General features: G+C 39.3%; 1 protein-coding gene across 1 annotated transcript in view; it reads right to left on the bottom strand.

Moving 5' to 3' along the window:
• Itgbl1 (integrin subunit beta like 1) overlaps nt 1-12,406 on the bottom strand; it is a 180,036-nt gene extending 167,630 nt beyond the window's left edge. The window contains exons 1-2 of the mRNA XM_041666505.1: nt 12,287-12,406; nt 11,116-11,333 (exon numbers count right to left, since the gene is read on the bottom strand). Of these exons, the coding sequence (XP_041522439.1) occupies nt 11,116-11,333; nt 12,287-12,378 (310 nt within the window). The 5' untranslated portion in view covers nt 12,379-12,406. The remainder of the gene's footprint in view (nt 1-11,115; nt 11,334-12,286) is intronic.
• Between the last annotated feature and the right edge of the window lie 322 nt (nt 12,407-12,728).

Genomic DNA, 12,728 nt, shown 5'->3' with positions numbered 1-12,728 from the left:
GGTCACAGGATCTCCCTCTTCAGCAGACAGTTGCAGAAGACCGAGCACTTCCCACTCTTCTATGGAACTCAGAGTCATAGAATGCAGCCACACTCAGATTGTTTCTCTGCCTCCAACAATGCTCAGTCCTAACCTAATATATTCCCGTTCTTCTCTAAATAACCTATGCTAAACATTTAATAAATTCTTTGTGATTTTAACTCACTGGAGGCTCAAAGAAGTGAAGTGACTTCTAAAAGACACATAGTAAGGAACAAATGAGGTGAAAAGAGAGAGCCTTTGTTTATTTCCTGTTCTGATGCCTTCTCTGGAGCAGTCTGCCTTGACCTCTCTCTCCCATTCAAACGGGCCCCTCAACTTCTTAAAGGAGGGAGAACTTACTCAACTCAGCGAATTCTGCACTATGGTAGGTCAGTATTATGCCGTTGTGTCTTCAAATACTATGTCAACTGTCAGCAGAACAACCTGAAATGCAGGAAAATAATATCAGGAATCCATGGCAGGCTGAAAAGTGAACGTCCCTAGAGTCTTCACATCAAGACCAAAAGTCTATCACATCCATCAAAGGGATAAAGCAAACCTCCATGATGAGTCAGTTCAGTTTTCTGTGGATGTCCCTCATTCTGCATATCTCTGGGCTCACATTGCTTTCATCTCAAAAGGGTCAAACATATATTAAAACTGGTGTAACTGGATTTTTAGAGTTCTCTTTTTGATTTAATATTAGAAGAATATAATAATAATAATAATTAATCATATTTTAATATAATAATGTTAGTATTATGTTTTAGTATTATAAGAGCAAGAAAATACAGGGTTTCTATTGTGACATTCATAAAAGCCAAAAATCCATCACTGACAAAATAAAGAAAGACTGTTCATAGGAACACCCTGTCTAGATTTTATTTTGTCATTATTATTTTTTACTTTACTTTTCTTTTTTTTTTTTCTGAAGCTGAGGACCGAACCCAGGGCCTTGCGCTTGCTAGGCAAGCGCTCTACCACTGAGCTAAATCCCCAACCCCTTTACTTTACTTTTATAGACAAGGAGAATTGCAGATTAATTTTTTTTCCCATTGCTGACTCAGGAGGAATTTTCTTATTTGAATACGAATTAATACAAAATGAATTCTCTTGTGGGACTTCAATTATGACTAAGAAAAAAGCATTCGTCTTGATATACCACATAATTGTGTACCTGTAATTTCTCTTACTGTGAATTCTTTAAACCTAATATCTATAAAGTATTTCTTCTTCAATATTTAAGTGTGTATTACATTCACTAACAGAGGGCAGAAATAAGAATCAACATTTGATTTTCTAACAAAAAAATTATCTAAAAATAAAAAATGAGGCCCCTTTAAAATTATGTCTCTATTTCAGTTCTTCAAAACTCTATGAAAATATTCTTCAAAATATGTAGATTTCACGTTAATATTGTGCTTCAATATAATTTCTCAGTTTGGCTGTCAGAGAATTATATCCACTAATTCTTAAAAGTTACAAAAATTGAATTCATATCTATGAAAATATTTCCAAAAAAGCATATGGAGATTAAGTTGATTATTCTCACTGTTCTTTTGTGTTCCTAACTCAGCATTAAATCCAAGGCTCCATTCCATCCAAGTAGGCAACTGAGAGAACTTTATCCACTAAATCAAATATTTTCTTTCTTGAAACAGATGAATTATTTTCAGGTCAAAACAGCTGTTAGAGCTTATATAACCACTGGTATTGACTGAGAAATTAAAAGTCTTTAACTCGTGCTTTTCATTTTGTGGAGTAAAAGACTTCAATGTCTAAGACATTTTTCTTAGAAAAATAACTAGTTTTGTGTAACTATTCTGCACAGCAGATAATGGTAGCTGTGAGGGAACATTAATTAGAAAATACACTTACTGTGTTTGGTTTTCTGATTTTGGCTGCTTGCTCTTCCCCATGAACTTAATAACAAATGTACAGCTACCACTTTGCCATAAGAGAAATGTGAAGTAATACCCTGACTCTTCAATCTCTTTTTTATTTTCACCCTATCTTCCTCTAAGAAATTTCCCAATAAAATAATGGATCAGGAAATTTAGGTGGGTAACTATCTCCTTGGAATACTTTGGCATTTGAACTAGAAACTGCTCATAGAAGATTACTATGATAGGACTTGGAGCAGTGACACTTTTTTACAGAATGAGCAAAGACTGGGGCAGAGCAAGGTCAGGCCACTACTCTTATAATGTCCTTATTCTTCTCTTCCCTTTATAAAGCCGTCATTCTTCTATCAAACCCTAAGTACGATGATTTGGAATAGACGGAAGAGTGAGTTCTATTACAAGATACAGTTTCTTATTTGCCAGGAAATGTGATTCTTGAAAAGACAAAGTACTCTTTTTCCAGAGAAAATGAGATTTGTAATCTTCTTCCAGCTCTCTATCTTTATCAATTTAAGAGTTAATGGAAAATAGCTTGAGAATTCACCTGTGCAGAGGCTTAACATCACCACAGAAAATCCCTGTGATACCCCACTCCCAGAAGAATTAGACTTCACTCTCTCAGGTGTGATCTGAGCCCTTGAATCTCAGACTAAACTTGGGAGCTAAATTTCTCAAAGGACAATGGCTATCATTTTGCTAGTTCCACTGATCTGAAGCTCCCTCTTGCCAAGATCAGGAAACTAGGTCTGTAAAGCCAACTCATGCTAGTGGAAATGTGACATGAACATGCAAAAGCCAGCATGCCAGAAAGCTGTGTGCACCTCTGTGTAGGGAAGTTTGCACTTAGGTGTGTGGATAATTGTTACAGGAGTCCAGATTACAAAACTCAGTACCAAGAAAGACACACCAGAGGATAAAATAAGATCACCATGATGTAAGTCCTCCGATAGTCTGGTAAAGTATTACGTTAAGCAATTATTCAGCGCACTTTGGGCATGCATACGCAGCTTTCTCTTTGCTGATGGATTTGGTTCCAGTTCGCAGCGCACGCAGAGGACTGCAGAGCTTTCGCTATTCTTTCTATGAGTTTAACCCCAAATAAGTAGACTTTTGTTATACTCCATTATGGGCTATTGTGGAACTCTTGGTAGGAATACAAGTGACAAAGAGAAAGAAGTGCTAAAACTAAGAATAAACAGCATAGAGAGTTTGTCCTTCATTCAGTGGACAGAGGTCCTACACGGAAAGTGAGTAGAAAAGACCCATGCTTTTCTGAGATTCCTGGCATATGTCTCCTAGTGTGAGCAAGTCACTAGTCTGGGTGACTACAACGAATAATCCAAATAAAGCTCATCTCAAACTCAGAAGCAAAAGAAAAAATTAAAAATCCACTTAAAATCAACAACAACAAGCAAGCAAACAAAACCATCAGAGTTGTCTCTGCTCCATGAGAAGAATACTTAGGATTGAGTTAATCTAATAAATTTCAGCATTAAGTCTCTCCTAGAGACATGACAGGATGATGCTGAACTTCAAAAGGTCTGAGCCTCAGTTGGAAGCTATTTTCTACATGAAACATAATGGCCTCTGTTGATTGTTTCTTTATCTGTTTAAATTTACAGATACACAGTATCTTTCATTATATATGACAAGCCTATATGTGTATGCACTATAGTATAGGTAAAAGCACATTTATCATTTGCATGGTTATCTTTTCTGTAGTTAGAACACAACACTTACACCCACACTGTCTTCACTGATCCTTTCATAACAAATATGCATTGTTTTAATAAAATTTTGGTATTCAGATAAATTGAGGACTTTTATGATTTAACTACTTTTTCAGTAATCTTCCCCAGAATAAAAATTAAATGCATTTCAGAAATAATCAAACTGAATCTTCCAGGATTTGTCCAAGCTGACAATGGCTACAAACTAAGTGATCTAGCAAAGGAAATGTGTTTTCAGGTCTCCTGAGATCAAGGTCACCACTGCCTCTGTCCTATACTCTCTTCTAACAAACTTGAACTTTTTGAATACAGCCATAATTTAACAGGGGTATAAACAAGAGAAAACTGTATTCCTGGGGCTAAAGATATGGCAAAGGGGTTGTTTTTGCAGAGGACCCAGTTCAATTCCTAGTTCCCATGGTGGCTCATAACCATCTGAAACTCCAGTTCCAGGGTAGTCTAGTTTCCATGGACACCAGGAGCACATATGGTATAAAGACCTATGTGCAAGCAAAACACCCACACACATAATATAAAAATAAATAAATCTTTAAAAAAAATAAGACCTGCCTCTCAAAAAAAGAAAAGAACAAAGATTTTCCTTCCTCATATGGACAAAGAAGTCTTGAGACACGCTGCCCAGATGCAAAGGGTCTGAACAAAGGAATCTGAGACACTAGATCCTCTATCTTATAGGCACCACGTTGCCATGTGTGGCCACCTTGTCCTTCTCTTGATTCAAAGTGTATACTCATACTTCAGGCAGTAGAGGAGATGCACAAAGCAGCTCCCTCCAGATCATCCTCTGTTGATGCACTCACTCCTCTCCCTACTCATCTTCAGCCAGAGTAGTGGAGGAATATCCAGCAGAATGAAGTTGCCTGCTATTGTATTCACTTTGTACTATCACTGTCCCCTTTACACAGACAAGGAAACAAAATTTATGACTGAGTTATAATGACAAGTGAGGATACTAAATATTGAAAGCAGCAACTGCACTGAAAAACACAAACCTCAGCCGAGTGATGGTGGTGCATGCCTTTAATCCTAGCATTCAAGAAGCAAAGGCAGAAGAATCTCAGTGAGTTTGAGGCCAGCCTGGTCTACCAAGCAAGCTTAGGAAAGTTAGGGATGTTACACAGAGAAACTCTGTTGAAAAACGAACAAACAAACAAAAAAACCTACAAACCTCTAGTTTTCTTCAGACCTATATTAAAATCTTCGTGCTATTCTAGAGAGGTCATAGAAATTGAATCCTGACGATTGCTCTGGAAAAGAAATAGAGGCTCAGCAGTGATAAACAGGACTAAGCCCAGTAGCAGCAGGTGTTGATAGACATGGAACTTCTCCATTGCCATTCACATGCACAGCAATTTACAGTAGGGTCATCACCCTACTGTAGACCAGAAAGTCCTCAAAAGTACTCACTTCCTTGATACTGGGACTTATAAATAGATTATCATACATGATGAAAGGAACTTCAGTGGTTCGGTTAAAGGAATGGGTCTTGAGATGAAATGTTCACCTTGGGTTACTGAAGTGAGTTTGGACAAATGGTCCTTAAAAGCAGAGAGCTGGCTTATAATAATGAGGAGAGAAGACTGACAACAGAAGACGTTCTGAAATGGCAGCATGAAGGACTAGAGTGCCTTTGATGGTTCTGAGACATTGCCCGGAGTAAGCACAAAGACTGGAGAATGAACCCTTAGACTCAAAGTGGACTAGCTGCAGAAAACAAACATCTCAGTCAAAATCACAGGGAACTAAATTCTCTCAACATCAAATAACCAGGAAGCCGATTATCTACAGCACCTCCATAATGGGAGAGTCTGTCCATAACTCAGCCCTGGCCAACCCAGACCAGCCCTCTATCCTGCAGAACTATCAGAAAATCCACATAGGTTGTTAAAACTGTAAGACTTGTGAAATTTATTATAACCTCAAGAGGAAATAGATACAAAAAGAATCTTCCAGGAAATGAAGGCAAGCAAATGAGGGACAGGGGGGTTCTGTGCCTATGACATTGGTACTGGTTATTTACCTCTCGCGAACGTATAAATATATTTTTCTTTTTGTTTTGGGGGAAATTATGTCAAAAAATAAGGCCTTGTCATAATTTATATTATTTGATTTAGGTACCCTGAGGTTATAAATATGGTCTTCTACGTTTTCAAGAGCATGTAATAAGCAAAGTCAAGGTGTTGGAGTCTCCTTGGTAGAACTTCGGAGTGCTATCCACTTCACCTGATAACGCTAAGAAAATGATCTGAACAACTGGTACTTTCTCTAAGAGAAAACCTTTAGCTTTTATATATCACTTGTGGTAATACAAAGTACATTTACTTAAAACAGATGAGTCTAAAATAGCACAGTCCCCCAAACACCCATGTAAAGTGAACTCAAGCTCGTACTGGTGACCTCTAATCCAAAATTACAAGTAATGACAAGACCATGAAGGAACGGCACAAAAGGTAGCAATGTACAGAGTCTGACCACGATGTGCTTCAGTGGAGAGGAAGATTAAAGGCAGTGATTTTAGGTTCTCCACGCCTTTAACTGACTCCACAGAGAGGGGAAAAGGAAGCTAAGTCCAAATGGAGCTAGACAAAGACAAAATCGTGAGTAAAGAACACTGTATAAGGCTTGAAGGGATGAAATGGAAGATAGAAAATTACTAAGAGAGGAAAAACCAAAGAATAAATCCACAAAAATAGGATTGGAAAGAAATGACTCACTAGTCTAGAAGAAATCATAACTATGAGGCAGAAAAGCACATCAAGTAGCCCTTGGGTTATGAAAATTCAGAAAGTATAATAGTCTTACAAAGACATATCACACCCATGGTAGCTATTTAACTGTATAAAAGTCAGAAATAATTGCAAGAAAATCTCATATGCTGAAGATATTCAATTTTAGTTCCATTAATTATATTTGTGTTTGTATATAAAAACGAATGTAGATAAGAATATTAAATAATCTGAATAAATGCATAAATCATGCAACTCAAATAGACATATATCAACATGCAAATTATATGGATATCATGCTCGATTCAATTTCTTTATAACCATAAGGATATTATTGCCTCCAAAGACATTAAATTGAGAGAAAATTATTAATTGGTTCACAATTATCAATTCAAACCAATTAATAGTTCAGACAGGATTCTCATCCAGTGCGAGGATTCTTAGTGAATTAAATACAGAGTTGTATCAAGCAATAATAATTCTACATTTCATGGTATTTCTACATAAAAACACTGTCTGGTTGAGTATCTAGATCCTTTCCTGATTTATTCATCTGTTCGAGCACATCCCCATTCACTCAGATCTGCCTCCTTTTTCATTCAGGATCTCACTTGTCCTAGAGTACCAAACTACAAGAACAGTGCTTAAAAATAGTTTTTAAAACCATCTCAATTCTCTGGACTGCAGGTGCACGCAGTATTTAAATTCTCATTCACTGAGCCTCTGTTCTACTCGGTGACCCTGTATACCTTGACACTTCTCATGGACCAAACCACAGCCATTGCTCCTACATCTCAGAATGCAATAGCTCCTAGCTGCTGTTTATGAGACACAAACTGTGGTAAGGTTTACTGCTCTATTTCAAGTCTTCATCTCTAGCATCTTTTTAGCAGGCCCCTTGCTGCTTTGCCTGTGACACTAAGATCCAGCCCAGCCAGCCCAGTGTCATTCACTATTCCTAGTGCATGCCTTATGCCTTCCCAAATGCTGGTGCCTGAGTTCTTGGAATTCCATGTCTTTATTTTTAACTAGCAATTCTCTATCCTTACAGTTTTACATCAGTTGTTTCCTCTTTTTAACAAAGGTTTAACCACAGTGTTTAATACCTGGCTCAATAGAATCCCCATTGGAATTAAACCCTACACTGCGTTCTGGTAGCCTCTTATCTTATAGCTAAACCACCACGCAACACCAGCTTCCCAACTTCTTCAACCACAGAGAGACTACCAAACACATAGTGATTTGTGTTACCTAAATTGAAATCAGTAATTGTTCCCAATTATGAACACTAACCCCCCCCCCAAAAAAAGTCAAATGTCAGGTCACCCACTCATGAGCCACTTGCTCTGGGTTCTGGAAAAATTGAACTTAGTTCCTTTATGAGAGCAACAAGTGCTCTTAACCATGAACTACCTCTCTAGCCCCCTACTTTATTTTTATTATGTTTATGTCAGAGGAGGGGTGGATTTGTCTGTGCCCAAGAGAGTAATACTGAACAAATTATTTTATTTTTTATTTTATCTTATTTGCTTTTTCAAGACAGGGCATCTCTATGTAGCTCTGGCCATCCTGGAACTCTGTCTGCAGACCATATTGGCACCAAACTCACAAAGATCCACCAATCTATTCATCCTGGGTGCTGGGATTAAAGGCGTGTGGTACAACCGCCTGGCAAACACTGATTAATTTTAAGTGACACATTTCAAGAGCAACTCTCAAACCTTTTTAGGAAACCAATGTCTTATTTTCGGTGCATCGTTGCTGTAAATGGGCTTTATCGGGGATAAGTTAGAAATGCAAGCTAAAGTTTGCTTTCATGCAAAACAAAAACCCAAAAAACAAAAACAAACAAACAAACAAAAATCCATACTGCTGTTCTCCACAAATACAAGTTACCAAAATTAGTTTATCCCACAATAAACCATCACACCCCAGGAACGGTCACTGCCCAGATGTGTATGCTACAGAAATGAGAGACAAATTCAGGTGCCACTGGAAGAAACATACTTGTGGTAGTGTGGACATTTTCAACCAGCTCCAATTATAATAAGTACAGTTCTTATGATTCACCGTGTAAGAATCCTGACTACAGTTTAAAAGGGCAGTGTGCATAATGCAGACGTTTTGATGCCAGGCCAGAATTGCTATCCTTGTTTGACCTTTTGGGCCTCAAATCAGTAACAGGTCCCAACTACAAGAATAAAATTAAATTGAAAGAAGATTAAATTCATCTCATAGCCACAAATACCCAGTTACCATAAGGTCAGGCCACCTACTTATCTTTCTACCTGTCCTCCCATACATCCATCTGTCCATACATGATAATGTTATATACATCAATACATTAGTCTATATTGAACACTTGCTTCATGTCAGATACCGCACAAAATATTTTACACATATTAAATATTACAATTTTATAAGGCTGTTATTGTTAAGATATCCATGGGGCAGGGGGCAGGGAGGCCCTCAAAGGAGGGCTCTACAGCTGAAAGCAACTGTTCCTCTTGCAGAAGACCTGGGTTGGTCCCCAGCACCCACATGGTGACTCACAACCATCCATAACCGTAGTTCCAGGGGATTGGACATCTGCCTCTGATCTCTACAGGAACCAGACACACATGTAACACACATGCATACATACAGGAATAATTTCATATACATAAAATAAAATATTTTTTAAAAAATTTCTATTTTTCAGATGAAGAATGAAGCCTTAGATGTTTACGTAACTGTCTCAGTTCAAATAGCTAGATAGAGTAAGATTTGAAGTCTGAAATTTTCTGACAGATTCTATACTCTGACTAGTTTGTGGTGACAAGAGCAGGATTTATTTTCTTCAAAATGGAGAGGAAGTCTCTGGCAATTACTGTATTTCCACAAAGGACTTACAGGGGTTTATTAAGGAAAATGTCAGATGGATTCATAAAACAGACAAATAACATCATCTTGCTATATTTTCACAGTATTTGTGAAATTGGAAATAGGATAGAGAAGCTAAATCTGAAGCACAGGAGGGTGAGCTGGCAAGGCAGATCTGGGCTTCCTCTGAGGATTCCTTCTGGGCCTGGAAAATGTGCTTACAGTAGTGTCAGAGGCAGATACCAAAGAAGGCCCTAAAGGGAAATCCTAGTGGCCACCCGTCAATGTACATCCTTCTGCAAGAATGACAGATGAACACAAGTATTCTACTCAGCTGTAAACAGATGCAGAAAGGCACAAAAAACGTGTGGCTTGGTCTCACATTTAGTATCAAGAAGGAAAAAATTCAGTGACTAAGATGTCACAAGTAAACAACCATTCCCTCCAAGGAAGGAGAAAGGACTCCAAAGCCCACAGCATTGCACAACCAGATTCACAGCAAGGGACCAGCCAAGGCCCTAGCAGGAAAGCTTATGGACGGCCCTCAGCCAGCATGGCCAGTTTCACTACCTAAAGGATATATCTCACCACTTTCTTTTCTAATCAAACAAGAACACTAAAAGCCCTGAAAATTTTGTTCAAAACTCATACCATTGTGAAGGTCTTGCCAGAGACAGTAAATTCAGAGAGACTGGGTGATAGCTGAATTTGGAACGAAAAGGCAGATAAAACATTGCTTTCATTCCAAGGAGCTACCACTAAAAATTCAAGCTTGAAGCTCTTGTAGTTAAAATAGCAAGGGTTGAATCAGAGTCTTTACAAGGCTTCACAAACAATCCACTTAGAAGCACTTGTGCCCCTCTGAGTTACCTCTAGGACTATTTTTTCCATCTCACACAACCTAAATATTAGAGCTGTCTTGATGGACTCCTGGGCTCAGGTACTAAGGAAAAACACTGTTGTTATAAGTTTGGTTTTGATCTCTTGATGTTATTGTTGGACATCTTAGTTTTAGCAGCCTCGAGAGTAAAATAACTTGCTTTGTTTTCCTACTAATCGGCCAAACCCTGCTTGGCACACATCATGCTGGCTTTTGCTAGAGTTCCTGCGTTGGTCACAGTTGATTAACTGAGGATCCTAGCCATCCCTAAAAGACACAGCTACATGAAACTGTTAAAGAGTTTAAAGGTTCTGACCCTTTCCAATATCAGAATTTGAATTATAATTTCAAGTGTGTAAGGGAAACAAATTTCACTTTCCCCTTACAAGATAGCACATTTTCACTGCAGCTCAGAATTCCAAGAAGCTAAAACGAAATGTGTCCAAGTAAATATGGGTCATTTTATTCCTTTCAATACCATGATCTTAGATATGTACCTCTCTCCCTGAAGAATACCCTAAGAGTAAAAAGGTAATTTCAAGCTCAAAGATGCTGCCTCCTTGATTTTGCGGAAAATAGGGGGAAAAATGAGGATCATAATCTTCAAATATGATGATTGGCATTCTGATAGAGATCAGGGAGCCTCTCAAGGTAACCCCATTTGTGAGGCTCTGAAGAATCTAGTTCATGATAAGGAGCCACAGGAGAGGCAAGTGAAATTTATAAGGAAGTCAATGAAATATATATATATATATATATATATATATATATACACACACACACACACACACACACACACACACACACATGTTTACAATTTCCACTTAAGTGAGGGCCGAAGAGGAGGAGAAATATTGTAATAAATAATGCCAAAATTGCACAGAAGCAAGGTCTTTTCTGATTGCAACAATTTAGCTCAGTACTTGTCTGGAGGCAGGTGCCCCCCAAGGTACAGAGCACCTGGGCCTTACCTGCGCAGGTTTTCCCGTCGTAGGTCTCGCACACCCAGTCGTGGCACTCACACAGCGGTCCGAAATAGGTGCCAGGTTCAGTCACTTGACAGATGCAGACCCCGCATTCGCACCGGCCACGGTCATGGCACAGGGCACCCCCTGGGGGTTGCCCAGGTACACGACATCTACGCTCAGACTCGGCCCTGGACAGCCTGCAGGGGGCGCCGGACAAGCTTCTGCATAAGATAAGAGGCCACACAGCCAGGCCATGGTCAGACACAGGACCCGCCCCTTCTTGTCCCAGCCCACTCCCCCCCACACACACACATTCTGTGGAGAAGTAGCCTCCAGCATCATATTTCTGTGGGCCAAGTATGCCTCTGAAGGGCTGTGTTTTAACCATTCTTCGAAACAGCACCTTCCAAGTAGATAGAATCTATGGCCCCCAGCTCCTTGGTGGATTGCCACTTAATCTTAAATGCACATTTTGATTAAATGCAAATTAGTCTGAAGTATGATATTTGGCTGGCTTTTTGTTTTTTTTTCTTTTTAAAAATGCCCCGTTATTATCTAATAGCTAGGTGGAGATTATTTCATGAAAAAGAAGAAACAAATGATGAATATATAGAAAAAGTGGTATGAATCGTGTATAAGATAGGAAGAAATGCTTTTAAATTGTGTTTGAAGCAGACCTTAAATATTCTACTTTTTAAAAGTTGAAATGGAACTCGTTGTCTCTTTCAAAATGTAATACAAGATTTGACAGGGTCGTCAAGCATAATAGAAGGTGCTGTATTAGAAAGTGGAAATAAAGCTGCCTTGCAGGTTATTGGGTGACACAGGTGTGCATAAGTGCATCTTTGACTTGAGGTTAGAAAAAAAAAACTCCTCCCTTACACGTATTTGCAGAGAGAGAGAGAGAGAGAGAGAGAGAGAGAGAGAGAGAGAGAGAGAGATGGTATTTTATTCAATGAGTATTCTTTTCCAAAGAAAAAAAACAAAAGAGAAGATATGAAGCAACATCAAGGCTAGATAGAAGGAGAGAAAAGGCGGAACAGGTTGAAAACAGTTTATCCCAGGTCCAACTTTGTAACTGGTCTTGGCTTAGGAAACTCAGTCATCTGCAAGCTTGAGTTCTGCCACGTACAGCACAGCGGGTCTGTCTCAAGGAAAAATAAACCGATCTTACCTCAGAGATGGTGAGAAGCTTTGAGGGGCAGCTGACAGCCCAACGAAGAGAAGGGAGGAGACCAGCAACAACCTGAAGCCAGGGGGATGCATGCTGAGCTGAGGGTCTGTGCAGGCAGGAGGGCAGGCCAGCTGCTCTGCCTGCCCAAGGTGGGGCTTTCACAGGAGGCAACGGGAGGGAGAAGTGTCACCAGCAGATGTCCAGGCAGAAGGACTTGGGACACCCGAACTCGCAGGTTCTGGGCTCCTCCTGGAGACTCAATTGCCTGTGAGGACTTGGGCAGTGGAACGGCTCTGGGCGGGGTGCTAGTGCCAAACTCCTCCAGTGGAGAGTCTAGGCAGGGAAGTAATTAGAAACAGTTGTACAAGCAGATGGTTTATTTTGACATTTTAAAAAAGTGTCCTGTTCACAGATTTGGGGGAAAGAAATTACGTCTTTCTTC

The sequence above is a fragment of the Microtus oregoni genome, unplaced genomic scaffold (assembly GCF_018167655.1).
Source record: "Microtus oregoni isolate MIOR12 unplaced genomic scaffold, Mior012 000001F_ref0000356, whole genome shotgun sequence".
Classification (NCBI taxonomy): Eukaryota; Metazoa; Chordata; class Mammalia; order Rodentia; family Cricetidae; genus Microtus; species Microtus oregoni.
This window is presented reverse-complemented; position numbering and strand designations above follow the sequence as displayed.